Source organism: Suillus clintonianus, assembly GCF_016758775.1.
Source record: "Suillus clintonianus strain FC179 chromosome Unknown DEU56scaffold_2, whole genome shotgun sequence".
Lineage (NCBI taxonomy): Eukaryota > Fungi > Basidiomycota > Agaricomycetes > Boletales > Suillaceae > Suillus > Suillus clintonianus.
Genome location: NW_024539226.1, coordinates 221,151 through 247,177, shown reverse-complemented (window position 1 = coordinate 247,177; position 26,027 = coordinate 221,151). Strand labels below are relative to the sequence as shown.

Here is a 26,027-nt window from a genome sequence, read left to right as displayed (position 1 = left end):
AACGCAGGATAGGTGTATCGCAGAAGTTCTCTAAATATATAAGTGAAGATGTATATAATATTCCCTTCAAATTTTCTTCTTGCCCTATTTCTTCTCGTTTGTAGTAACCTCAACTTTCGGTCTATCGCGGGTATCGACATATCTCCAAATTCCAAGATGCCACATGATCCGGGGTATCATAAGACTAAATCCAAGGACAATGGTGGTCCAAAGCATCGGACTCCACTGTGAAATAATCCATCTCTCATCTCCGAGAGCCCACAGCGTAACAACGAGGTGCATACAGTCCCCAATGAAAAGGGGAGTCATGAGGGCAAGTACGATCTTCTCTTGGACAGCGGGATCCGTCGAGAGATGTTTCCGGATGGCGGTTAATACAAAAAAATTAACGACCCCCAGGAGAGCACAAACGTGAGCTAGTTGGATGACAGTCACGATGGACGCCTTTGGAAGGGTAGCAGGTGGTGGACTATCCGCTGGCCATGGTGCTTGAGTATTGTGCGTCTGTCAGGTGATCATTGGATATTCGATTGAAGGAGAAGAGTAAGACACTCACTGTTTCCGGGTCGTGTATTGCTCCTATGAATCCTAGTATCGTCAAAGCAGGTTCATAGAACGCGAAAAGCGCATAGTAGAAGTCAGGTATAGCAGATGCCGACGGTTGCATTGAAAACACAGAACAGTGATGAATGATTTACAGAAACTGCTGGTATTAACGCAAGATTGTTGCGCAGTAGCTAGGAGTCTGCGGCAAGTGTGTGATGGATCAAGATGAACCTATGGAAGGCCGCCGTGAAACAGCTGGAAGCTCGCCGTGGGCCCAACAACCCACGTTTGACAATATTAAGCCAACGGGTCCTGCAGATAAGGAGAAGGCGTCTTTCTAAGGCTCCCAAGCTGGGTTTTTTTGTTCCCTTCAATATTACTTATATGCCCGACCCGGGGCCCGGGGAACAGAATGGAAGAACAGTGTAGCACGTAAAGACCAGTTTCGACATACTCGGATTATCCTAGGCCTGCCCTAAATTTAAACAGTTTTCTCATCCGTGCGGTTTGTGTTCGTCTTTCATTCTTACAAACTTCAGGTCTATCTTAAACCCAGGTGGGCAGCTAAACAACGTTCCATGTTGACCCACTAAATGGCGAGGACCGAGACGACTCTTCCGCGAGAAGATGAGGGTTATAATGCATGACTTGCTACTGGGTGTATATCCACTTCTGCAAGCCTGTGCTTCGCGCCTTTCTAACATTCTTGTCATATCACAGCGCAGTAGACTTCGTTTAATGATTAATAATGCATCGATCAAGAATTATTGATATGAATCGTGCCCAGCACATGTTTTCATGCAAGTAGCTTGTTCGTGACGCTCAAAATACAGTACGATAACTTAGATTCTAGAGTACAGACTATAGGGAATTCGAGTCTAGGTATCAGTAATCTCTAAATGTGAAATCAGCCGCTCAATAGACCGTTCAGCTGTTTTCGGGCCTCCTCCATTACCCTCTCCGCTTCCTCATCCTCCAGTTGATCTTGTGGTGTCTGCCACAAAGGTTAGAGTAGTCACTTAAAGAGGAGAGCATGACATACCGGTAGTTCAGTTCCAACTGAGCCAGCTAGGCCGAGTTTCCCGTTAGTGAGATCGAAAAGAACCTTGTCAACTTCAGCGTCTGCCTCTTCTTCTAGCTCTTCGTCTTCGTCCATTTGTAACGTGTCTTCAAGCATTTCCTCCATGATCCCAGCCTGTGGTACAAGTCAGATAGTCAGGGGAGCACCATGCAAAATCATCCCACACCTTTGTCATTTCCATACTCATTTCCCGCATCGTTTGACTTATCTGTGGTAATTTGACAAGCGAGTTGGATAGTTTCATAATTTCCGTGGACTTCTGCAATGACCCTGTAACTTTGACCATGGCTGTAGAACCGTAGCATGTAAATCAGCCATACTTGGAATTGAGAGGAAGTATTCGCTCACCCAGCTGCTGCTGTAGCTGAGTACCGATCGATCCCAACCGTGCTTTGCTAACAGACAATCGGTCTTTCTGCTTATTACTGCGGACGACCTCCTTGGCGAGAATACGGGCAGACTTCACGTCTCCTTTAGCAGCGAGCTGTCTCACTGTCATGCGTGCTTTTGCAGTCGCCGCTTCAAGCTGTATCAGGTATTAGCGTGGGATGTGAGCACTGTAGAACAGGGTGCCAACCTGCCTCATCTCCCTGTCCAGCTGTCGACTTTCTGAACGCAGTTTTCCTTGCCATGCACGGACTCTCTCTTCGGGTGTCGGTCCATAGAGAAAGCGGTTAATGGTCTGCATGAGAGATTGAGTGCTGTTGATAGCTCGGCTTGAAGTAGCAGAATGTTGCCTCTTTCGGTTTTCAAGGGTGTTTCTGGCTTGGCACAATGGCACCATCACCTTCCGAGACTGTCCTACCTACATCCAGTCGTAAATCGTTTCGAGGACTTTTCGATATCGTGCTGCATGGACGTCACGCTTCTGGAGGTTTTGAATCACTTGCCAGATCCGAACAAGCTTGCACTAGCGGCTGACACTGCGGCTGACAGCTTCAGCAGAGCATATAAACCACGACTTCTGCCAGCATGGTCCTCCGGAACATCTTGGCCGCTCACTACGGAGGTGCAACGGTAAATCTCAACCCTAGATTCGTGCAGGTTCACTTGACTCGTAATGTCAATCCAATGGCTCCTGAGTCTCTTCCTACTTCCGTCCTTTGCCTGTGCCACCATAAAACCTGTGTCCCCCGGCCCTGGTGACGTGTTCAGATCTGGATCACCCTGTTCCATCTACTGGGATACCGACTCCGCCCAGCCGTGGAGAAACACCACCATCCGTATGCAATTGCATCCCCCATCCTATTTTTATGTTGACATCGGTTGCTACACAGGCCTCATGTCCGGCTCCAACTTGGACATGTCTTTTGTCACGACCGTTGTTGGGCACCTAAACGGGACCAACTTAACATCGTACAACTGGACGTGCCCTGACGTGAAGCCACATTCAGCTATTTACTTTTATCAGGTATGGTGCATAGCTATGCGGGTCGCATACGGTCTTTTACTGATAACGGCATACATACTAGTTTACGAACAACGAGGACTTGGCTGGATCCACTTGGACCTCTCGTTTCACAGTATGCACACTGGTAAATCTTCTAAGTGCAGAAGCTGATTGTTGAGTTTCCAAGATCGCTTCATCTTCTGGCAATACCACTCTCCCTGAACACAGCAAGCAGCCTGGTGGGGATCCTATTCCGTGGGGCGTTGGACATCTTGTATCCCCCATTAGCACAGCTCCATCGAGCCCGGCCGTTTCACCTCGCAGCCGTCCGTCACCAACCCGTTCATGCGAAACTCTAAAACATCAACGATGCACGACATCTATTGAAGACGCTTCGACCCCCGGTACTAACAATCCCGCCACTTCTGCTCCTCTTCGACAACGCATGATCTCGCGCCCCACCGTAATAGACCAAGTCGAGCTCGCACGAGAAAGTAGACCTGCAAGCAGAGGCAGCCGCGGAGGCCCTGATCTGAGCGTGCATTTCCTATGTGCTCTTGCGACACTGTGGTTGGTGGTCCTATAGATCAGGGACCTAACACAAATACTTGTACTACTACCTGCCCTGTCAAAATAAGTAATAGAAAAAAGAGACTAAACATCTACAACGAAGAAGTAAGAGTATACTATAAACAAAAATATGAAAACGACGATAATATGATATACACACAGATTAAAGCTGCGGTCCAGTCTTGATCTGATTGACTAGCGCTTCCCAGTAGCTCCAGTCCGAACCGTCTACTTCTGTCATAAGACCGGGATCCGCAGCTATTGTATTGTTGCTTGGTCCCATCCAGCCTGATAAATCGGCACCACCAGGTCCTCCCCAAGATAGAGCAGGCATGCCTGCTGTCGTATCGACCGCAGGACCCCCACCAAACGTACTGCACCAATGATCCAAGAGAGACTGAGCAGCGGATTCTTCCTCCCCACTCGGACTGCCGCTGCCAGCGGGCGAGCTGAGCGTACCGTGCGTACCGTCATTAGATCCATTGTGCTGTAGACGTTGCAAAGCGGGGGAATGCAAGTAAGGGGGTGATGTTGCGTATACTACAGGCGAAGACATCGTGGGAGACAGGGTATTCGGCGACGCTGTACCCATGGTGAAAGTCTGGCGTGCGGATGGAGGCAGAGCAGAACGAGAACTTGGCATAGAGAGGATTGTGGAATGCTGTTCCCCAGTATGCCCGTTTGTAGGTGAACTCGCTCCGTCCATCCCATGCGATGCGTTTTCTGCCATTTGTGATGCGCGGCTCTTGAGGAACTCGATAGTCTTGAGCTCCCTTCGAGTCGTTTCGTCCATCTCACGCACGCCTTCATGGTCTGCCAGGAAGCCATCCAAAATAGTGTGCATCATGTCCGCGTCCTTGCCTTTGGGATGCAAGACTAGATAAATGCCACTGATCATCGCTGTTTGAAACTCCCTGTAGGCGTTGCTGAGAGAATCGCGGGTTTCTTTAGGCATTGAATTGCGGAAGGCCTGGCGAACTTGGAAATCCTTGATCGCGGACTCGAAGCATGCCCTTCGTGAACGCAGGTAACGATCACAACTCAATTTCCGTAATAAATATGGACGATGGAGGCCGACGCGAACGAATAACACCTCAGTAATGAGGAGGAAGCGGTGAACGGGAATGAAATGTTTCGTCTGATCGAGGGATGTGTCAGGCTCCAACGAAAAGTGAGGTGGTAAGTTGGAAACGAATTTTAAAAGGTCGTCATCCAGCGCCAACACGTCAGAATAATGACTGGGTGACTTGACCTTCTGAAAATGATGTACCATCCGTCCAATGATGGAGGCCAGCTGATGCCTAAGAATGACAAAGGTCATCAGTGTAGGGCTTGAAAGGGAAGGTGGATTGCGAATGGCGGCGGGGGAAAAGTCGTCATCAATGTTCAAAGGCGGGAGGGTGCAAGTGTAATCATCCTGGATAGCGTGAGGTCTTCCGAGCACAAGTGCGTAGGAACGGTCGGCATGATAAAGATATGACCTACAAAATACCTTAAGTTCAGACCTCGAGAAGACATTGCTATCCTTACCATACGCGACGTCGGTTTTCGACCTGAGCAGGGTCGAGTCCCTGTGCAAGCTAAATCAAAAAAGGCATAGTCATAGCAAATTTGCGGACTCACCGTAGGTGCAGCATCACGATGGAATCCAAGTGCTTGAGCTGTTCGTACAGCAGCGCCTAGCTGACTCCAACATTCCGTAATGCGACGATCAAAAGTCAAGAATCGCGCGCTCTAGAAATCATGTCAGAACGCCGCGTCGCATAGACTTGCATACTCACGAGTAAGCGAGCGAGAACGATATCCAGTGAGTCTGGTTGTATAGCTGCGGCGATAAGCAGAGAGCGTCGAGCTATCCGAAAATAGGTGGGCATAAAACACACGGTACTCGATCAATGACGTACAAGACCAGTAATATCTCAAAGATGTCACTCTTCTTGTTCGTGTGTCACCAGCAAGATGCTCAGGTGCCAATCGCACTGAAATAGCAAGCACCACGAACAACAGCGGAAGGAAGCGCGCATCGTTAGTATTGGCGCCCACACCGTTTGCGCAAAGAGATGCGTAGGCAGTCCGAAAGTCGGCCTCGCAAACGGGATACCTCGTCCAATTGCTACAATCAAGGGGGGAAATCGTCAAGACTGGACAACAAATAGAGCTTCAACTAACATTGCAGCGAAATAATGATCAATAAGTACGTCGGAGAACCTTTGTGGAGGAAGCTCCTGAAGGAGCTCTGAGATCTTGTGCGGTGACACACCGCATTCTTGGACAAGACTCTTGAGGTTATCAGCTGCTGAAGGTTCAGAGTCTTGTCGCACAGACTCGATCATTGATGGGGTCGCTAAAGCTGATTTATGATCGCCGCTACCAGTTCCGTGCTGACCGGAGGGTCCAGCATTGAGAATAGAAGTGGAATGAGGAGAATCCCACTGTTCTTGATTCGAACTGGCAACGACGACGTTTGCCAGCTAGTGAAAAGGATGTCAGAGAATAGAACCAACACGACTATCAAAACATTCACTTGCTCCAGGACGGAGGCGGGTGCTACACTTCCTGATGCGCTATTGCCATACCACTTTCCACTGTGGAAAGTACCACCACTTGGATCCTGCTCATCAGTTATCGAACGATTATCGTCATCTGGGCCGTCAGATGTAGAACTGCGGTGTCTGTCTGCAGCTGAATAGGAGGACGCCAAATTGAAGTATTGGGGCAAAGCCTGCTCGATGATGTGCTCGAGCCTGGCTAAGCGAACACTCAGATCTTGGTCTGTTTTTCCGGGAGTGTATGCTTTGCAAAGCTCAGGTACTTTTCGTGCTATACACTAAGATGACTGTCAGACGAACGGATAATAAACAAGAGGAGAGAACCATACATGAGAGCACGGTATCTGCCGGTCGCACTGTGGGGAATATTTTAGCAATGTAATTTGAATGAGAAGAGTATGAAGTTTGAACCAACCTTCTGCTTTCGACGATGACATTCACCACAGGAGAAACTAAGGACCAAAAGGTTCTGGGTCACCTTAAGCGCGCAAGGACAAAATGACAAACCTGACTCTAGATCTGGGTTTCTTGGCCTGTATATGATCGCCATCATCATCTTCAGTCTTTCTCCTCTTGAGACTAGAGGTTTCCGAAGCTGAAGAAGCGTTCTTGACCATGAATGATGGGACCAGACGATGCTCCTGGAAATTGAATAGAAAGATGAAGAGAGTAACAGGCAGATCAGTGACTCCGTCTCCGACCTGCACGTGCAAGTGGCACTGCTGGCAGGCCAATATTCATGCATCATGTGCGAGCGCTTAGCGCTTAGCTCTGGTTACCATTGAGCGCCGAGCGGCTCACTGTCAGACGCGTGCAGGTCCGACTGAAACTCTATCCCGATTGTTCATACAAGCTTGTTTCGCGTATAATATAGTCTGTCTGCTGCAATGTCCCCAACAACACCAATCGACCCTAACGCCACGGTTACGATGGAACAACCTTCCTGGAAGCAAACCAAACTCTCCTTGGAGAGACCCTACAAGGATGATAAAGGAGAGCGCATACCTGTCCTTCTAGACATAGCTCCAGATGGAGTTCGAGTGGTTGAGCCGTATGTCACGAAACCGTCGTGGCCCATATTCTATCGCTAACCAAGCGCCAGTCCACAAGATCCCACCAAACTCTTGGGTGAAAACTTGAGACGCATATTTATCGAGCGCGGCGTAGATTTTTTCGAGCGCCAAGATGCCCTGAGGGCCATCGGAGACCTGTCCATTCCTCAAGCCCTAGATACCAAAGATGACAGAGTCGAACCAGATCAGCACGAGGAAGTCGTCTCGAAAGCACACATGAATGCAGAGGAATTATTCAAAATGCGCATGGAAATCATGCCCCAGCTCTTGTATGTGATCCTTCAGGCGGCAGCGTTGGAAGTCTTATTTGCAATCTAGTACTGCACTCGGAGAGATGACACATGCCAGGGAGCTGCTTTCGTTGCTACTGGCTTCTCCTGCATCATCTGATCCGTCTCCTGTCACTTCCTTACCTTCTTCTACGTTGACTGCAAGTATAGTTGCGAAGCCTCCGCCTATACCTTCAGTGGACGCGTTCAATGCTCAGCTAACCATCGGCGGAAAGGATGAGGCTCTGAGAAAGGCTGGGAGTATATTTAAGGCCGCCGCCAACAACCTAGAGAGAAGCCGCCTCCGAGGTCAAAGGTACTGGGTCGATGCACTCAAGACCCGGCGTGCCAACTGGGGATTGGTGCCTGCACCCCTCCCATTTGGTGCACCCACAGGTAAGGGTGCTGATAAAACGTCAAAGGACTTCTTTGTCTCTTTCGGACTTGAGGAATGTAAGCATCTGGCCACGTTTACTGTCTTGAAATTAACATGTGTCCAGCCCCAGCTCACTTCAGACGAAGAGCGGTAGGACACATGGCAACATATGAAACTTCATCGCATGTTCTTGTATTTCCTCACCGTCGGCGAGTCCGCCTTCAAGTTTCTCTTATTGTTACCGATTCCAGCGGCCTCTTTCGCACTGCTTCCAACAGCATAACAAGCATGTCGGATGCATCACTGGAAGATTCACTTAAAATCGCGCAAAGGGAAATGGTTGAGGAGGAGCTTTTCTCTGTCTTGATTAAGGAGGCTAGCACCCTACCAACAGCGTCAGCGCGAGTGGCGGAGCGGCTGATCGTCATTGATGCCGCCCAAGGAATGGAACTCAAGTTTGAGCTCGTGAGTTATCATCGCTGACCGAGATGTAGCGCTCAACTTGTGTAGGTTGATGGTGATACTGTCAATGCTCAAGAAATCAATAAGAGCGATGAACGTTTGTCCGCTACCTGTAATCTCATATACTTCGCGTTGCAGGGACTCCTCCTGTCCCTGCATGCTTCGCAGAAATCCCAGCGCCTATCATCAGCCAACACACAGCACCCACCCTCCACCTTTCCCAATAAGGCTCCTTTGTTACAGCCTATCATCGACCTCCTCCAATATCAGGTATTCTGTGAGAGAATCAAAGTTGAGCTAGATAAAATGGTCTCTGCCTTGCTCAAGGCTGGTATTCCATCCTCGTTGCGATTCGACGCTGTAGGTGAGAGCGGGCACCAATTAGTGGAACATCTTGTCGCCAATGAAACAGCAAGAAAGATTGGGGGCGAGGCTCTTCTCCGTATCGATGTCAGGCAAGTGGCGATGTGAAGCACATTTCTGAATATATATTTACGTTTTTCACAACAGGCAAACTCTTCGCTTGACATTCCTTTCGCCATCATCTCTTACAGCCCATTTGCCACAAGCAACGCTACCGATTGCGTCCATACCTCAGCTGGTACAGCTTCTCTCAGACGAAGTCGAGAGGTGCCTTCTCAATCGGTTGTGCGAAGTGGGCTCACAAGTTTGTGAACGTGCCGGTGCAACGTGGTTTGTGGATTTCGTCAGTGGCAAAGCGGTTGGAAGATGGGAAGGAACCATATTGTGAGTATGAATGTTTGTTCTTCCTCTTTCCAGTATGAAATAAGGATACTCCCAGGAACTTCCGCATCATATTCGACAAGGATTTTGCCATTCACTCGTCGGCATACCGTCTGAACAGGGCCAGTCACCAGTTATCATTACTAGAAACATACACTCCTGAGACCCCAATCTCTCTCGTAGTATGGCTGCAAGAGCTGGTTGAGAAGACCATATCAGAATCTTAAAAATGTTTTTGGGCCATAATCGTGTTGCATGATATCATAAGCATGACCTACTGCTGGTGGACATACAGTGGATGAAAATGTGAAGGTAGAGAAAAAGTGAGACGACGATTTTTTTTTACTCGTCGTCCTCGTCGTCGTCGGCAGCGGCAGCCTCGCCTCCTGAAGCCTTGAAGGCCTCGATCTTCGCCTGGATGCGAGCTCTGCGCTCCTCCAGCGTGAGTTTGGACTGCTTGTACTTGAGGGCCTCTGCCTTCCAGTCCTTGGTCTTCGTCGTAGGCTGGAAGGTGGGATCCTCACGAATAGCAGCATACGCGTTCGTGTAGATTTCCTCCATGTCGTCTGAACCAATATCATCTGCAAGATATGAGGAGAATTGCTTCTTGAAGCTGAGCGAAACCATAAATATCATGCTTCGTGTCCGTATAGAATGGCTTACCGCTCGTCATCTTCCTCTTCGAGTGACTCCATGTACTCAGCGACGTGGCCACCAAAGATGTACTTCTTGAGCACTTCACTGTCGAGCGACTTGCTCTCTGGGTCGTACCCAGGGAAACGTTTGTCGGAGTGGGGGATGAATATACCACCGTCACTTGCGCCCTTCATTGCGCCGAAAACACGGTGGCCAGTAGAAGTGCGCTTAAGACCAACATCAAGGTAGCACTTGAAGGGTCGTGGAGCATCTTCATCATCCAGTGCCTCAGTCAATGTCAGGGAACCGTCGGGCTCTGTGACACCCTCATATTTATCGGCAAGACCCAGCTTGGTCAACGCACGGCGGGCGCACAGTAAACCAGTTGCGTATGCTACATTATCCATCAGACATCATGTAGTAGATTACGTGAAAGAATCGTACCAGCAGTCCAGTTAGTGAGACCGTGGTTGATCCCGTATCTTGGCAGCTCTTGTGACCGTGCAGCGGTCAAGACGAAGTCACCCTGTAGACGTGCATACACGATCTGGACGATGATGTCCCTGTTCGTGAAGCGCACTACTAAACGGTATTTTGGTGCATTGCTTCCGAGCCGTTAGAACACGCCGGCATTCTTCATACTGCGATAACTCACTACTTGTTTTTAGCCTGAGTGACGAGGCGCTTGCGAGCATAGTCTAAGTAGACCTTAGCACATGCAATCAAGAAATACAGAACTTGCTCACAGTCGGTCTTTCCCTCTCTTCGACGGCGGTACTTCACTTGAAAGCGGGAGAAGTATGGACCGGACTTCACTTTTTTAACGAACGGCATCTAGTAGGAACTGTTAGTTGACTGCACATATGGCTATCGTCCATCCTGGGCAGCTATCGTCCATCCATCGGGAGCTGGCCGTTTTTGAACAATCCGATGATTGTGAGCAGTCGTTCGGGACCAGACGATGCCCCAGGACGGCGAACTGACATAAGGACATACCTTGAGGGATCTTGAGGACGGCGGGGACAGCGAGTACACCCCTTCAATCAAAGTTTCTGAGAGCAGTTGTTTACCTTTATTGATTTGCTGTATTAAATAACTTGTTAATTAATTTTATCAGTTATCCATTTGAGTGATAACCCATAACCCAGACTTCTCATTGCACCACCATCGACGCATCATGGACTCGCAATATTCTCAATTTAGTCAACAGCAACAGGCTTATGATGTCAATCCTTACCACCAGCCTTACCAAGGTCCCATGTATCCTTTGCCCGGATCTTCCTCAAACCACAGCGCACCTGTTCCAGCGAATGCGTACGAGTATGATGTGGGCATACTTGCGCAACAGAGTGTCTATGTTCCCGGAGCTATGATCGACAAGCGCGGTGGCGCTGGTGGGAAACTTGCGAAAGGTGGAAAACGTACTACTGTGCTCCGTAAGGGTGGTGGAAAGGTCTGGGAAGATCAGACTCTTCTCGAGTGGAACCCATGTAAGTGTGCCACTTGATACGAAAGTCAGCCACTGACACCTTTTATCGTAGCTTGGTTCCGCTTGTTCGTGGGAGATCTTAGCAACGATGTCTCAGACGATGTCCTCGCGAACGCCTTCAATCAATACACATCTTTCCAGAAGGCCCGCGTCATACGCGACAGATTGAGCCAGAAGGCATGAAAGTTCCCTGTGCTCTGCAAACTTTACTAATGAGACATTATCAGGCAAAGTATGGTTTTGTCGCTTTTTCAGATCCAGAAGATTTCCTCAAAGCTTGGAAAGAGATGGATGGTGAGAAGTACTCTTGTTCAAGTTGCCGCACTCTCGCTGACTGACATACCCCAGGTAAATATGTAGGTAACCGTCCAGTCAAGCTCAAGAAGGCAGATGATACTGCTATTCGACCTGTAGAGATAGGGCACCGAAAGGCTAGACAGCTCGAGAAGGACTTGAAGAAGAATAGGAGCAAGCCTTATTAATCGACCGCCGCTCTCGCCGCTGTGCGGACGACGTGGCCGGTTTGCGAAGACATTGCCAGTATGTTTTATTTCTTGATACTGGAGCGCAGCTCACCGTCTTATGTATTTCGACTTTGAAATTATGATAATGGACACCATACATAATAAAGCCACACGGTCATAGTGGGTACTGCTCCTTGATCCCACACACTTCCACTTCGTTTGTTGCATTTCACAGTCAGGCCTACTATGCGCGCTTTCTTCAAATTGATTTTCGAGCAAATAAATACGACGTATGATGCTCTCATTGCTGCGCGGCCCATGCTGATAGCACTGATAAAATAGGAAAGTTATGTTCTCATCTAGCAATATGACATTGATTGCAAGGTATGGGAACGCTGTCGTCCGCCTTTGATAAGCCGATCGGCCATCGCTGTAGACATTTTGCCAGTTGCATGCGTTAGACCCGTAGACTTCTCTTTGAAGGTTTTGAAGAACAATCACTGTACATTGATATACTTATACTGGATGAGCACGAAAGTTGCGCGACGTTAGATCACGTGGTTTTAGGCATCATGGTACATTGCTTTAGGACTGTCTTTAATATTTATGCACCGTGACCACAGTCATTATCCACACACTAAATCATGGACATCGACAAGCTTTTCAAAGTAAGGGATCCGTCTTGCATAACTCTCGCGTGCACGTTGTGATGTAGACGCGTTCCAGGTGCCCAAGCTTCCTGCAAGCTCGAAGCGGAAGATGCCAGACAATCCTACCCCGGCGATGCTGAAGAAGATGCGTCTCGAAACTCCCTCAAGTGGAGACTCAGAGGATTCAGCCATGGACATTGACATGCCTGAAAGCAGCTCAGCTGCTAGCCGACAGTCGCGACGCGCAACTGTAGAAGACGACGAAGGGGTTGACACCTCGTTTGCTCCAGGGGGTGACGCGGACTACTTTGTTGAAGAGGATGAAGAAGGACGGTTCTACGGAGGAGGACTGACTTCCGAGCAAAAGCAAATCTTGAGTATTTTTGAGAGTGCTGAAGGAGAGGGAACATCGGAAGACGTGAGCGCATACAAAAGTCTCGCGAATCGTGTAAATTTTGACACGACGTGAAGCCAGAAGGAATATCGATCACAAGCATAAGAAGAACGCTACTGAAGTTTGAGCGAGCTGTCAACAAAAACCAAGACCAACGCTCGAAGTACCCGGACGACCCATCAAAGTAATTAGCATCGGACGTCTTATGGTCCTAGGACTGATCATACTTATGTCTCTGCAGGTTCATCGACTCTGAAGCAGACCTCGATAGTGCGCTTAAATCTCTTTTGTCTTTGGCACAGTCTCCTGTGCTAGCCTACCCGGAACTCGTGCGCTCGGGTTCTGTCAGTTTGCTCATCGGACTCCTTAGCCATGAGAACGCTGACATCGTCATCGACGTTGTTGATGTGATCCATGAGCTAACCGACGAAGATGTTGGGAATGAGCTAGAAGATGAGGAGGAGCAAGAGGAAGCCCAGGTAGCGTTGAAGACCCTCATCGAAGCTTTGGTTTGTCCCGACATTTTAGAATGTTTCTGTTCTAAATCTTGGTACCCCATTCAGTTAGAGAATTCAATTTTGGAGTTGCTTGTTGATAACCTCTCGCGTTTAAACGAGGCAGAAGAATCCGACAGACAGGGCGTCTTTCATATTCTCGGTATTCGTGTCCCGAATCTCTCACCATTCATTACTGACCCACGTTTCAGGCGTATTCGAAAACATGCTTGGCTTTAACCCTGACCTTTCCCTCATACTGGTATCAAAGACCAAGATGATGAATTGGTTACTCAACCGCGTCCAATCCAAGACCCATGACGAAAACCGTGGTTATTCAGCGGAATTACTTTCTATCCTCCTACAGAATAATGCAGTGAATCGTCAAGATTTCGGCAACAAAGATGGCGTCGAAGTCGCTCTTAAAGTTCTTTCTGTAAGTCGCAGTTGACTATCACAAGCTTTGATATTGATACCTATGATGTAGCAATTCCGGAGGCGTGACCCAGTTGATGCAGACGAGACCGAATTTATGGAGAACTTGTTCGACGCTCTTTGTTCTGCGTTGGCCGAGCCTGAAGTCAAGTCCTTGTTCATCGCGAGCGAAGGCGTTGACCTCATGGTTCTTATGATGAGGTGGGTACATCAGTGGGACGTGGCTGCAATGCTAACTGATGCCGTTGGTAGAGAGAAATTGCAATCGAAATCGAGAGCAATTAAAACTCTCGATTATGCGATGTCTGGCGCAGCAGGCACCGCAATTTGCGCAAACTTTGTCGAGGTCCTCGGACTGAAAACGCTCTTTGCTGCTTTCATGGGCAAGGTATAGATGTAGTGGTTTGTCCACCATGGCTTAAAGTGATTAAGCCTACTCCACAGGCCTCAAAGAAATCTAAATCAAATGCGCCTACAGCAGCTTCCGAAGATACTCCACATATCCTTGGCATTATCTCCTCATTATTTTCAAACACTCCATCGGACTCTCCAGATCGAATACGTTTGCTTGCCAAGTTTGTGGAAAATAACTATGAGAAAGCCGACAAACTACTCGAGGTGCGGGAAAATGCTCATAATCGCCTGAAAGTTGTGGACTCAGAGATAGAGGTGGAGAAAAAGGTATGTGCATTGTATATTTTCTGACGAACCATTTGGTTGGAACGCTGATTGCGCAGGAAACCCTTGCTGGAGGTGGTGAAATTGAGCCAGAAGACGAGGATCTGTTTTATCTACGCCGACTGGAAGGCGGATTGTTCACGCTGCAGACAGTCGATTACATCCTCGCATGGGTAGTCATGGAGGACGATGGAGTAAGCACCATTTTTAACAACACGCGATGACTAAGTTGAGTAAAACTCCAGATTCGCGGTCATATCACACAAATGCTTGAACGAAAGAACCAGTCCTTGAAAGATATCATCTCAACCCTTCAAATATACCGCGACAACCTCGACGTTGACATCCAGAGTAACGGTGCAGCCACTGATCACGCTCCAGAAGACGGAGCACTGTCACAGAAGGAAATCCTTCAACATCTTATCGAGTTCCTGCATGAATGTTCATGACGGACACGAGGCATTAAAATATATAGCAATATACGCGTAGAGTACAGTCGTGTGGCTTCCTATGCGGCAGTCAGTGTAGCGGACGCGAAAATCATTTCGAGTGCGCCTTTTGTTTTGACCAGTTCTTTTTGGAACCGAATCTCAGCAAGGACTTTCTTTCGTAGTCGCATGAAGAGCGAATCGATGAGTGGTGACTGTCCAAGCACCAGCGTGTACATTTCTGCATAAATAAGTCAAGTCAGCAAAAGCGCAAGGCAATCAATCACGTACCGATAACTAGACTTGAGACATCGCACACCATTTCACCGAAACGGGGATCAGTGACATGTTTCACAAGAAGACGCAAGACTGGTTCCAAAAGGACATCATCTCGACCTGCCAATGCACTCCGAAGGCCGTCGCGGTGGATTAGTTCTTGTATGAGAGAGAAAGTTGTTGTTGGTGGGACATTCTGTGAGGCGGATTAACTATCTAATCGCCTAACCACGGGGAATGAGCATTACCTTTCTGAGCACTGAATCCAAAGCTGCTGAGTATTTAAACCCTTTCAATAACCTGTCGTACTCTTTCAAACGCCTTGCTCTTCTGCTTTCGATTCTCAACTCGTCCACGTCTCCAGTTGGCTTGGGCTTGATTTTAGACTTCGTTCGTCCTTGACCGATTGCAGGAAGGGTGCCTCCTAAAAATGTCTCGAAGGCCCCAGATTTCAAAGCAGTAGTGAAGGGCTGATCCGCGCCTTCTGAAGCTTTTGGCTGTCTTCGTCGAACAGAGAGCGTGCCATCGGACATTCCCGCAGCGATATGTGTTTCATCTGGCTGTGCAATTCGTTAGCACGGGAACAGGTAAGGATTTGAAAGTCTGCATACGGAAATAGCAAGACAGAGGACGGGTGCGGGGTAGCGCATGGTATGCACGACCTTGTACGAGCTAATATCATAAACCTTCACCATGTGGTCCAAACTTCCCGTTAACAGACGACCCGCAGAGCCATCAAATGCAAGCGAGGTGATAGTTTTCTGATGATTCGAAAATGCACGTAAACAACGGCCACCAGCGACCAAGTCCCAAAGGCGCAGGATAGGACCTGCAGTCGATAATGCCATCGTACCAGATGGGAACATTTTGACCTGCTCGACTGGTACTGCATTCGAAGTATCCCCACCCATTATCATCTCGCACTGACTGGTCCGCGTGTCAAATAACCTCATGGTTGCGTCGTAAGAACCAGTGAGGATTAGGTGCGGATTCGACGTCGAAACTTCACCAGAACGAACGTAATCGGTGTGAGCATGGAAGGTGACCACTTCGACTTGTGATGGGACGTCCCATAATTTTACGGTCGTATCGTCTGAACACGAGAGTACTTGTGTGGGTGCGAGAGCGGAGAATTTGGTAACATGTACCGGTTGCTTGTGCGAATCCAGGGTACGAAGGATGGCGCGTGAATTAATGTCAAAGACCTGGGAGCAGACGGTCAGGGATGCACAGCGAAATATGATATGCGCAATACCTGCACGAGACCTGTATCATCACCTGCAACGACGAGTTTTCCGTCAGGACGGATATTACCACTGCGGGCAACATCCTTGAAGCGCGAGATTGTCTTTGTTACTTTCTGGGTTCGGGGTGCATAAATCTGAACACGGGTTGCTGCTGTTACAGCATACCTGTGAGGTTTAGAGGGAGAGAACTGTATGGATGTGACTGGAGCGTATTCTTTGATGAAAACTGGGTGTTTAAATTGACGCCAATATCTTGATTCTGGACTATGCTTGGCTGCAGCTGGACGAGCATGCCTCTGTACGACTACCGGCTGATAGTCCATGATAGCATGAAGCAGATTCTGATGCTGTCGGGATTCGGATGCGCAAGATTTTTGTATCCCACGAGATGATGATCTACTGATCGTACATAAAGATCAAAGTCCTTCAAGATCTCTCTTACCTCAACTTCTATCTCCTTCGTCGGAAGCCCCCTTTCTTTTTCTCTAGTCCATTATTCTATCTCTTCGAAATGCTTCTTTACGAGGACATCATCTCCGGCGATGAGATGTTTTCTGATGCGTTCCCCATGTACGCTCGATCATCTTGGCGCTCGAGCCCTGTTACTGACTACTAAAAAAACCAGGAAACATATAGATGGTATTGCCTACGAAGTCGATTGCCAGATGATCGTCGTAAAGGAAGGCGATGTCGATATCGGTATGTGCTCCATTTTCATTTTCATTCACCATCGAAAGAACAGAACCCATCTATTTGCAGGTGCCAATGCCTCAGCTGAAGAACAGGAAGAGGCGCTTGAGGACGGAGCATCTACCGTCAACAACATCGCTCATTCCTTCCGTCTTCAACCTACTGCTTATGACAAAAAAGCATATCTGTTACATCTCAAGGTATCATTGCTGTTTGTGCCTGCCGGACATCGAAACTGATAAAGATGTCAGGCTTATATGAAGTCTGTAGCGGACAAATTGGCAGCAAAGGGAGATGATGCTGCTGCTGTTGCTGACTTCAAGGCCAAGGCAAATGACTTTGCCAAGAAGATAATTGGTAAATTCAAGGACTATGAATTTGTGGGTGTGCTTTGCCCCTTATACGCGTTGATGGTGACAAACGAAATTTCAGTACACTGGCGAGAACATGAACCCCGACGGAATGGTAGCCTTGTTGAACTACCGCGTAAGTTACGATCTTACCAGAATCAATAATGCATTCTCAATGATTTCTTATTTCAGGAGGATGGGATCACCCGTACGTATGATCTGTCAAGCAGTCTCACCATGCTCATATCACACCTCAATAGCCTACTTCACGTTCTGGAAGCACGGTCTCAAGGAAGTGAAGCTGTGATTATTATCTTGTTCCAACTGTGTTTTCCATCATCTTATGTTAGAGCAATCATACGAGTCCGCTCCACTTTGCGCTCACACAGCCCTCATGAATGCAAAGAATATATAAGTAGATGCAACTTCACTAATCAAAATTACAATTCATCGTGAGCCTCTCGCGGTGCCTCGAACGTAGTCTGCGATTCGTTTTCTGGAGCTTTGACTGCAGGTTTCAAGCTGTTTTTAGCCTGCTCCTCCACGTACGCAATGAGAGATTCCAACTCCCGGTCCCCGTTGTACTCAAGGAACTCCCGCGATCCAGCAGGCTTGAATTTCAGGGTGGGGAACCCGCTGATGCGGAATGGTACTGAAGCTGGGAGGTCATTCTCCTGAGCCTCTAGCTTTGCACTGCAGAAATGAATAAGTTGTTGTCCAACACTTGAGGAGAGAACGTACATGACCAGCTGATCCTTCACATCAGCGAAGTGATCACCAAGAGAATCCCAGATGGGCTTCAAGCGCTTGCAGTGACCGCACCTGGATAGGTCGTAGATGAGATGCGTCATATGCCATGATTAAAACAACGCACCATGTGGCATAAAATTCAACAAACACATCCTTGGAGTCATCGAACACAACCTCATCGAATTGGTCACTGACGAGCGTAAAGACGCTCTCATCTTGAGTCTCAGGGATAGGTTGGCTCTTGAGCTTAGGAGCAAGCTCGCCAGCGAGATATTCAGAAACCATAGTGGAGACAGCCTCGGCCTCAACGGGCTTGCTCTGATCGTAAGGGTACTTGAGCTGATCATCTAAGCTCTGGATGACGAAGCTCGGCCACTTGGGCTCAGCAAGGTTCAAAGCCTTAGCGTGATCACCAAACTTGGTCGCATCGATCCAAACGAAGTTGACCTTGCCACGGTACTTGGCAGCAACAGGCTTCAAAGAAGCGATGACCTCGTCGCTCTTCTCGTCTGTAGGATCCAGGAAGAGGTAGGCGATAGGCTTGGCGCTGGAAGCGTACATGGAGTAGGTCTCTCCATTTACCTCGCCGAGAATGGGGATAGATAGCTCCTGGACCCAGTTTTCGATCTCGGTGACGGTAGCTGCAGAAGGTGGGTATGGGTATTCAGTGACATGTTCATCGAAGCTGCGGTAGACAACAATAGCAGGGGCAGTAACGCCCGCAGCTGAGATAGCCGCAGCGTCCGAGGTAATACCAAAGAGGTACGCGTCGCGGTGCTTGTCTGCTGTTGCGCTGAATTCGGGTGCAGGAGCCTTTGTAGTCGAGGAGACGTAAGCGAGGACGACGATCTTGTCGGCATTTTGGAATTCGTTGAGGTTAGAGGCGGTGACGTCAGAAACGGCAGGAAGGGACTGTCTGGTAAGAATGAGGTTAGCAGAGTCAAATGGGTGACAACAGATCAAAGCATACTTAATCATGTAACTAATGATGCCGTCCGCCTTTCGGGGACCAGAATAGTCAGTGGGTTCGCCGTTGCGGAAGACTTTCAGGGTGCTGTAAAGGGACGGTTAACACGCACGGGACATCGTTTCAGACGACAATATGAACGCACGGGTAACCCTGGACGCCATGCGACTGGCAGAGGTCTGCCTGTTCGACACAGTCGACTTTGGCAATCTTGATGTCCTTCTCCTTGAGGGCAGTGGCTGCCTCCTCGTAGTGGGGAGCAAGAGCTTTGCAGTGACCACACCTATCATGAACCTCAGCCAGTAGTCACGCAAAAGGATTATAAAAGCTACCATGGAGCAAAGAACTCGACCAGAATCAAAGGTTCTGCGTTGACAGCGGAACTAAAGTTGTCCTTTGTAAGGTTAAGTACATCGGAAGGCTCAGCAGCATCCTCAGCTGATGCCAAGGACGCAAGAGCGATGGCAGAAGCCAGCGACACGAAAGAGGTGAAGCGCATTGAACGATGCGTTCGTGGATTTGAGAAAGTGACTGTCAATGAATAGAGGCGAAGCACGAAGCTTTTATAATGCAAGTAACTGTATACGTGTCACCAGCGGTCCAGCATTACCGATTTGTCAACGTTAGCGCTGGTTACTTAACTTACTCTTAGTCTTAACAGTACTTCCGAAGTTCTGCCTGGATAATTTGCCTAGAAATAAATTGACACCTGGCTGCGTACGTAGCTACTCTAGTCTGAGCAACTCAATGATACAGCTATAGCAACGATGTCCCATGTTCTCATTCCCAGGTCAATACTGATCAATAGTCCAAGTAACACAATGCCTTAAGTTGGTGAACTACAAACCGGACAGGTCGAAATCGCTGCCAGTCGTTCGACCACCGCCATATCGCCTCGCCCCTGCAACAAACGGACGTGGCTGAGGGAGGTCAGTCACTGGAAATGTATGTGTACCAGAGCTTGGAGGGGGCGAAGGGACTGACATACATTCATGAGCTATGTCAAATATCAGAACCAAGCTGCGACTTACTTTTGCGAGATGGAGGTGCCCTTGATCCATTCACACTGCCATTGATGCTGGGCCGTCCCACAGGTAAAGTAGGAGGTTCAGGTTCAGCAGCGACAGGTGTTGAAACGGTACGCGGTCGAGGAGGAGCAGATGGAGGCGGGACTGGACGGGAAGGAGCAGATGTGGGCGGGACCGGACGGGAAGGTGGAGGGCGATTTACAGGTGGACTTTGTGCAGGGGGGTCGACTTCCGATAAAGCTCGGACACGGGCTGGAGGAGCAGGTGGACCATCCATCACAGGTGGTCTTCGAGAGGGTGGAGGCGGTACTACTCGAGAAGGAGATCCAGCTGCCGATAAGGGCCTGGCTGGAGGGGGAGGAGGAGCTTTCCTGGCAGGTGGAACTGGAGGGTGAAGACTGTTGCGAGCGGGAGGAAGAGGGGGGACAGAACGTGATGGCGTATATGGTGCTGGTTTGGGTGGAGAGACAGGCCGAGCAGGTGGAGAGGCAGGTCGAGCAGGTGAAGATGCAGGTCGAGCAGGCGGAGAAGCGGTCCGGAATGGTGGAGGTGGTGGACGGGCAGGAGGAGCTGCAGTAGGGGCCGGGGAAGCCGTCCTTGCGGGAGGTGGTCGACGTGGCGGGGGAGGAGCAGCATTAGGAGGGGTGGGTGTATTTCTCAGAGGTACAACTGGTGCAGATCTTGAAGGCAGAGCAGGAGAAGCGCGATTTGGCAGTGACGGTGCACGTCGAGTGGGGAGGGCGGGAACCGCAGCAGGGGGTGCGGGTGCTGGTGCGGATGGTCTAGGAGGAGGACCTCTAGCAGGAGGCGGTGGTGCACTAGTAGTAGGTTCTCGCCTAGGTACTGATGGTGGCTTTCCAAGTGTAGGAGGTTTTGCTGATGGAAAGGTATCAATGGAAATATTAGGCGATGTATCGCACTGGCATACCAAAGTTACTTTGTCCTGCAGGTTTCAACTTGGGCACACCTCCAGCAAACAATCCACCCAGTTGAGGAGGTCCGCCAGCACCCGTCGACGGCAATGCACTTCCTGCTCGTGAAGCAGCAGCAGGAACCCCACTACCACCACCACCACCACCACCACCACACTTGCCTTCGGGTCGATCAACGGCGCACTCCGGTCATGTGTTTCTGCTTTTTTCAGCCTCTTGCCCGCCTGAATCTGTTTCAAGAGTTCAGAGGACGCCATCGTAGATTGTGGTTAGTGAGTGTGTTGGCAACTTAATTAGCCCTGCGCAGCCTGCCGAGACAAGTGCTAATAAAGGACGGTAGGTACCGTGTCCACACGTGCACATGCCAGTGTGACACTACGGCTCTTCTTATCACCTAGCACTCGATTCCATCTACGTACTACTAATATAGCAGAATGAATCGTAGTGAAAGCAACGCCGAACATAGCCAGATTCATTCCACAGATACAAGCTACTGGATCATGTATGACGAAACAAAGTTCGACCAATACATCGCCACCCAATGATCAAGCCAAGGGTGAAGAACGTGACATGGAGTTCGACAAATCGTTCTGGGTTCGATGCTGCTACCGGTGAGATGGCTAGAGCGCACCGCAAGGTGTACCCAAAACTCCTGATGCCTGTCAGTCCAAATGGGCGCAGGAACTACGCGATCAGCTCGGCGCACTTCGCAGCGCTGATACTTGACACCCTCACTTTTCATGTCATCGTTAGGTTAGTCAAAGTACTGGCTTATATTACAGCCTTGAACATGGAGCTGATGTTATTCCCGAGTCTGAGCCATCTGGGCTAAGTTTATGAAGTATGATTCTGTCACACATCTCACCACTACTGCACTATGTACCACTCGTGCAGAATGATCCCTCGGCGAGCCAAACCATTCAAGGGCTGGCTGCATTATGAAGCAGCTAAAAATCTCATCCCACCAAAATTAAAGATACACAGCAAGAACGTTTCCATGACGTTCGCCATCCTACCAGTCCCAGCTCTGACAAACGATACTGGGAGTCGATCGATGACAAAAGCGCTTGATGCAATGCAATTGAGTTTGGGCTTTCAACGAACATCGTCGATACTCCACCTGTCCCACGTTTCAGACTCTTTCGCCCTGCACAGCGACCCCCCTTGGATATCTCTTCATCGAAATCAAAGTCAGCCGATGCCGGTGGCATATGTGCGCTATTCGTTCCAGCATCTCAGCATACATACTTTCTCCAGGCTTTTGAGCAGTTGGGTGAGAGCATAACAAATTCATCTCCAGCTTTGGGAACATTCCAGAAATGATTTATGAGCCCCAGCGCTCTGTCGATCCAATCCCAATCCGCAAGAAAAGGACAATCGTTCAGGTTCAAAAGGAGGATCTGGAGGATCATGAAATAGCGACTTTGATTAATCTGTTCGAAGCTGATGATAAAATTGCTGATTCCTACCTTGCGATTGAGAGAGAGGGTGTCCAGAAGCTATATTTAGCGTCACACTTGCGCCCTCTTGCATCTCCTTCATTGTTGAAAATGTACATGAATGCCCAAACATCATCGTAACCTTCACAGCTGCAGGCCTGAGTTTTAAGAAGGGAGGTAAGCGAACAATGTTAACGTGAGTAAGATCTATGAACGCGCGCATCTCCAACATTTATATGATTGCATGTGAAAAGTGATATACAGTTGAAATATCATAGGGGCGCGACCAAGCACCGCTGCGATGTATTTCGGCAACACGCCAGGGTATCCGGGTAATAATGTTAAAGGATTGCTGCTAGTAACAAATGCACTACCGTACCGCCAAAGGCACGAATGGAGTAAGTAACTTCGACGAAAGTGATACGTAAAAGGAGCATGTTGGAGTCGTTAATCTACCTACCCACCGCTAGCTAGTCCTGAGAACCTGCGATGCGGTTGTAGTCAACTTTGCTGATCCCGAAAAAAGCCTGAACACTTACTTCAGCGACACCAAAGGAACTTGCTGTCGGTGTAGTGTTGGAGTGAGAAAATATCTTCGGAGGGGGACGTGGTCCACGAATCCGTATCCCACCGGCAGCTGGAACGGCACGACGGTACGTCGCAAATACCGGGATGAAAGGATCAATGGGGCTGTTATCTTCTTCAGCTTCCTCTTGCACCTTTAGCGATGGAAGTCTACGAATATTTTGCTGGGACGCAGCAAGACTAAGAATGCTGAAAGAATGCTCTCCAAAGGGGCTCGGGGTGAGCAGCTTTGAAGAATGTGGAATAATGGTGACCGACTGTTCCGTAGGGGATGTCGGGGGAACAAATGATTGAAGGGATTGATCACCAAAGGTCCTTCGCCTGGTAGGAGACAAACTGCTCTGCCCAAATGCCAACCACCGGTCATGTCGATCCTCTGAGCGCAAAGACTTTTCATCAGAGGGCGTCACAGGAGCACCTATACTGTTACGATGGAAGTGAACAACAGAAGCCGGTGCGCTCTCCAAAGGCAACAAGAAACTGAGGTCAGATGGCAGTGTACTGCGACGGGAACGCTGAGACGGTCTCTTGGTGATGTCCACCTTGCCACGAGAGCCGGCCGCCCCGATGATATCGGAACCGTACGGCAGAGAGTCGGTAGATATTGGCTGAGGCATCAGTGCCGCAGGGGGCTGCCTCGGTTGCGATGTGGTGATCTTGATTTGAGGCCTGATCGGGAGACCCCCACGAGTAGTCGGATCTTGATGGCCCTCTAAGGTATTTACGTACTCGCTCTGATTAGGCATGATGTGGCGGGCACTAGCAGCATCAGAGGGTGGCCCAGAATGGGTCTTGGTGTACTCTGCCGCAGGTGCATCGTGACCATGATTTGAAACCAGTGAAATGGAGGTCTCAGACGGATCAAGTAAATGGGGGCGCGATTGGGTATACTTTAACCTCGATGCAACCCTGACCACACCAGTACCAGTCTGGCAGCTACGAGCAGCAGTGTTGTAACTGTAAAGACTGGATGATATCGACGACGCGATAGAGGTACGGTAGGTCTGAGTGGTTGCGAAGTCTGTTGAAGCAGCGAACGGATGACCAGGGATATGGGACTGTGCACTGCGTCTGGGAGGCATGGAAACGTGAATGGTGCGGGCCGTTGAACCATGAAGGCTCATGGGTACAGGTATCGGTTCGCCAATAATCGGTTGTCTTCGGTGTTTACGGAACATCGCTGGAATTATTCACATTTAGTATTTCAACGGATGCCAATTCATCTCAGAAAGACATACCTAACACAATAAGTGCCCCTATACTGAATGAAACAAATTCACCAATAACACCGATCAACTTCAATCCGGGTGCCAGATTCAAAAGGTCAAAGAGCAAGAGCGAAAGTGCGCGAAGTACCCTCGTATCTGTTGCCGCTCCAATCCTGTGCTTGAACTCGAGGAATGGCGGAGCAATAAGAGACAATAGTCTTCCGATAATGTAGAGCTCTAGGATCACGAACATCACGGACATAGTCACGGCGGTAGGAAGGTAGCTTCATCGAGAAATTAGATAGAGACACCATGAGCAGCACGTATCACCGACCTCGTCCTGTAGCACAAGTACGTGTCGAGCTGTAGTACATATCTGCAGTTATGATGAGTCCAAGAATATATATTGAAGTCAACAACGAGACCACACACACGACTGCTCCGACGCTTATGGCACATGTCGCAACCACAAAAGCTTACATAGGTGTCGGTCAATCCTGCCTGTTGAACAAGGATGCACTCACCTCCGGCAACTACTAGCCAAGACCAAGCCGCGTATATTTCCCACCGCCGCAGCTCGAATTTACGTAGATCATGATTTAAAATGATTAAACCCATGAAACGAGCACAGGCGGCGGAAATGCCTCCCAACGCAACGACAAATGCTGCGGAATGAGATGTGTGTCACTATATGATGACCTTGTCCGACTCACCGCAAGAAGAAGGACCGCTATCGGAATTGAATGACAGCAAGGACGAAAAGTTTGCCACGCTCGCAAAGGCGAAACAAAGAGAAAGCAGCAAGACAAGGGCAGAGTTTTCATCTTCCAATGGCTGTATGGTGGAATTTCGATCACCCCAAAAAAGTGTTCCCTGAAGTTTCTCAGAATTGTTCCAAAGAGCGCGATTTCCGTTAGTGTCTAGCTGCAGACCCCTGCGCTCATCGAAGGCCTTGGAGCATTTTCGATATAGGTGACACATCACTGGCGAGGTCACGACGCATAGTAAACTGCAAACAAAAACCCAACCTAGAAAAAAAGATGCAATCTGACGACTGGGATGTGGAATTAGTTACTACACATTGGAGAAATGAATCGACTGACTAGTCGGGGTGTTCCAAAAATTCGCTGATGGATAGTGTACTTGCGTCACGTACCACAAGGGCATTCAATGCGTTATAGCCCGGCATTCTAGATGCTAGCATTTGGGAAAAGAAAATGGGCGAGACCAGCTCGGAAGACGAGGAGAAGAAGGTTTTGACTCTTGAGGGCCAGCCTCTAGTACAAGCATAAACTGCACAGTGAGGGAACGCTAGGGACTCGGAGCAACGAACTTATCGTGTTTCTGAAAACTGTTCGGATGATTTCAGTTTATATTTAACTTACAATCTGCACAGCCCAACTGAGACCATGACTCTGGCCACAGGCATGCTGGTGTCACGGTGTGCCTACCTGTCCAGTTTCCCTTTTAACGTTGGCATATCGGAGCTACAAGCATGCAACATGACAACCTGAGAAGGAGCCTTGACGACCGGACACTCAAAGTTAGGACTGCGTTCAGTAGTAAGTACTGCTAGTAGTGGCCAGTGGGCGGTCGTTGCCAACTTGGCAGGCAGCTGTACTCCAAGGGTAATGATGATCTAAGCCCACTTGGCTCTCAGGCTGAAGCGATGGTTTCCCCCAAAAAGCTGGTCGTTTAAAGAATTGGCAATTGGTCAATATGAGCGGTCTCCAATCGCCAATCATTGCAGAATGTGGCAGGAGGCTATCAACTGACTATCATTAACTTAGTGCCTCAATTCAGGGACCTGAGCTGAGTACATAGGCC

General features: G+C 49.0%; 13 protein-coding genes across 13 annotated transcripts; 5 read left to right on the top strand and 8 right to left on the bottom strand.

Moving 5' to 3' along the window:
* Positions 1–84: 84 nt before the first annotated feature.
* DEU56DRAFT_723947 (uncharacterized protein) lies at positions 85–667 on the bottom strand (the record flags this gene model as incomplete). Its single annotated transcript, XM_041347798.1, has 2 exons — positions 85–504; positions 557–667. The coding sequence occupies 2 exons, from the start codon at positions 665–667 to the stop codon at positions 85–87; spliced, it is 531 nt and encodes a 176-aa protein (XP_041215090.1).
* A 786-nt stretch (positions 668–1,453) lies between these two features.
* DEU56DRAFT_867614 (vacuolar sorting protein Vps24) lies at positions 1,454–2,315 on the bottom strand (the record flags this gene model as incomplete). Its single annotated transcript, XM_041355437.1, has 5 exons — positions 1,454–1,540; positions 1,589–1,741; positions 1,794–1,915; positions 1,976–2,153; positions 2,205–2,315. 5 exons carry the CDS (start codon positions 2,313–2,315, stop codon positions 1,454–1,456), a joined length of 651 nt encoding a protein of 216 aa, XP_041215089.1.
* Positions 2,316–2,702: 387 nt separating this feature from the next.
* DEU56DRAFT_688880 (uncharacterized protein) lies at positions 2,703–3,333 on the top strand (the record flags this gene model as incomplete). The annotated part of the gene is made up of 4 exons (XM_041347079.1): positions 2,703–2,850; positions 2,905–3,038; positions 3,100–3,150; positions 3,205–3,333. Coding segments are annotated over 4 exons (462 nt in total), but the record flags the coding sequence as incomplete, so codon positions are not given.
* Positions 3,334–3,750: 417 nt separating this feature from the next.
* Positions 3,751–7,198, bottom strand: DEU56DRAFT_936514 (fungal-specific transcription factor domain-containing protein; the record flags this gene model as incomplete). Its single annotated transcript, XM_041358819.1, has 10 exons — positions 6,644–7,198; positions 6,552–6,588; positions 6,466–6,492; positions 6,112–6,414; positions 5,757–6,058; positions 5,492–5,700; positions 5,369–5,439; positions 5,211–5,321; positions 5,118–5,158; positions 3,751–5,068 (listed from the first exon to the last, which is right to left on the bottom strand). Exons 1-10 carry the CDS (start codon positions 6,751–6,753, stop codon positions 3,751–3,753), a joined length of 2,529 nt encoding a protein of 842 aa, XP_041215087.1. The 5' UTR covers positions 6,754–7,198.
* DEU56DRAFT_750702 (subunit 17 of mediator complex-domain-containing protein) lies at positions 7,066–9,287 on the top strand (the record flags this gene model as incomplete). Its single annotated transcript, XM_041349545.1, is given in 7 exon segments — positions 7,066–7,187; positions 7,233–7,482; positions 7,502–7,931; positions 7,979–8,319; positions 8,365–8,783; positions 8,827–9,063; positions 9,119–9,287. 7 exon segments carry the CDS (start codon positions 7,066–7,068, stop codon positions 9,285–9,287), a joined length of 1,968 nt encoding a protein of 655 aa, XP_041215086.1.
* On the bottom strand, positions 9,235–10,776 carry DEU56DRAFT_220556 (60S ribosomal protein L5). Its single transcript, XM_041345129.1, has 4 exons — positions 10,352–10,776; positions 10,141–10,301; positions 9,724–10,090; positions 9,235–9,673 (listed from the first exon to the last, which is right to left on the bottom strand). Exons 1-4 carry the CDS (start codon positions 10,528–10,530, stop codon positions 9,403–9,405), a joined length of 978 nt encoding a protein of 325 aa, XP_041215085.1. The 5' UTR covers positions 10,531–10,776; the 3' UTR covers positions 9,235–9,402.
* Positions 10,777–10,873: 97 nt separating this feature from the next.
* On the top strand, positions 10,874–11,667 carry DEU56DRAFT_867610 (RNA-binding domain-containing protein; the record flags this gene model as incomplete). Its single annotated transcript, XM_041355436.1, has 4 exons — positions 10,874–11,186; positions 11,238–11,362; positions 11,413–11,479; positions 11,534–11,667. 4 exons carry the CDS (start codon positions 10,874–10,876, stop codon positions 11,665–11,667), a joined length of 639 nt encoding a protein of 212 aa, XP_041215084.1.
* Positions 11,668–12,247: 580 nt separating this feature from the next.
* On the top strand, positions 12,248–15,120 carry DEU56DRAFT_220515 (Catenin-beta-like protein). Its single transcript, XM_041345128.1, has 11 exons — positions 12,248–12,317; positions 12,376–12,717; positions 12,771–12,877; positions 12,935–13,202; positions 13,257–13,350; positions 13,400–13,623; positions 13,675–13,823; positions 13,875–14,010; positions 14,067–14,303; positions 14,360–14,494; positions 14,546–15,120. Exons 1-11 carry the CDS (start codon positions 12,294–12,296, stop codon positions 14,747–14,749), a joined length of 1,920 nt encoding a protein of 639 aa, XP_041215083.1. The 5' UTR covers positions 12,248–12,293; the 3' UTR covers positions 14,750–15,120.
* On the bottom strand, positions 14,590–16,611 carry DEU56DRAFT_220509 (WD40 repeat-like protein). The gene is made up of 5 exons (XM_041345127.1): positions 16,260–16,611; positions 15,616–16,209; positions 15,253–15,564; positions 15,020–15,200; positions 14,590–14,969 (listed from the first exon to the last, which is right to left on the bottom strand). The coding sequence occupies exons 1-5, from the start codon at positions 16,572–16,574 to the stop codon at positions 14,809–14,811; spliced, it is 1,563 nt and encodes a 520-aa protein (XP_041215082.1). The 5' UTR covers positions 16,575–16,611; the 3' UTR covers positions 14,590–14,808.
* Positions 16,612–16,627: 16 nt separating this feature from the next.
* On the top strand, positions 16,628–17,685 carry DEU56DRAFT_765578 (Mss4-like protein). Its single transcript, XM_041351027.1, has 7 exons — positions 16,628–16,821; positions 16,877–16,950; positions 17,011–17,141; positions 17,193–17,321; positions 17,374–17,427; positions 17,484–17,499; positions 17,552–17,685. The coding sequence occupies exons 1-7, from the start codon at positions 16,763–16,765 to the stop codon at positions 17,596–17,598; spliced, it is 510 nt and encodes a 169-aa protein (XP_041215081.1). The 5' UTR covers positions 16,628–16,762; the 3' UTR covers positions 17,599–17,685.
* Positions 17,686–19,625, bottom strand: DEU56DRAFT_875905 (thioredoxin-like protein). Its single transcript, XM_041356006.1, has 6 exons — positions 19,341–19,625; positions 19,154–19,291; positions 19,012–19,095; positions 18,166–18,957; positions 18,033–18,113; positions 17,686–17,984 (listed from the first exon to the last, which is right to left on the bottom strand). The coding sequence occupies exons 1-6, from the start codon at positions 19,505–19,507 to the stop codon at positions 17,732–17,734; spliced, it is 1,515 nt and encodes a 504-aa protein (XP_041215080.1). The 5' UTR covers positions 19,508–19,625; the 3' UTR covers positions 17,686–17,731.
* Positions 19,626–19,672: 47 nt separating this feature from the next.
* Positions 19,673–21,354, bottom strand: DEU56DRAFT_765575 (uncharacterized protein). Its single transcript, XM_041351026.1, has 4 exons — positions 21,153–21,354; positions 20,965–21,129; positions 20,040–20,912; positions 19,673–19,987 (listed from the first exon to the last, which is right to left on the bottom strand). Exons 1-4 carry the CDS (start codon positions 21,223–21,225, stop codon positions 19,848–19,850), a joined length of 1,251 nt encoding a protein of 416 aa, XP_041215079.1. The 5' UTR covers positions 21,226–21,354; the 3' UTR covers positions 19,673–19,847.
* A 1,248-nt stretch (positions 21,355–22,602) lies between these two features.
* On the bottom strand, positions 22,603–25,888 carry DEU56DRAFT_765562 (uncharacterized protein). The gene is made up of 8 exons (XM_041351025.1): positions 25,304–25,888; positions 24,914–25,254; positions 24,725–24,865; positions 24,633–24,675; positions 24,535–24,576; positions 24,231–24,484; positions 22,947–24,172; positions 22,603–22,891 (listed from the first exon to the last, which is right to left on the bottom strand). Exons 1-8 carry the CDS (start codon positions 25,402–25,404, stop codon positions 22,874–22,876), a joined length of 2,166 nt encoding a protein of 721 aa, XP_041215078.1. The 5' UTR covers positions 25,405–25,888; the 3' UTR covers positions 22,603–22,873.
* Positions 25,889–26,027: the final 139 nt, after the last annotated feature.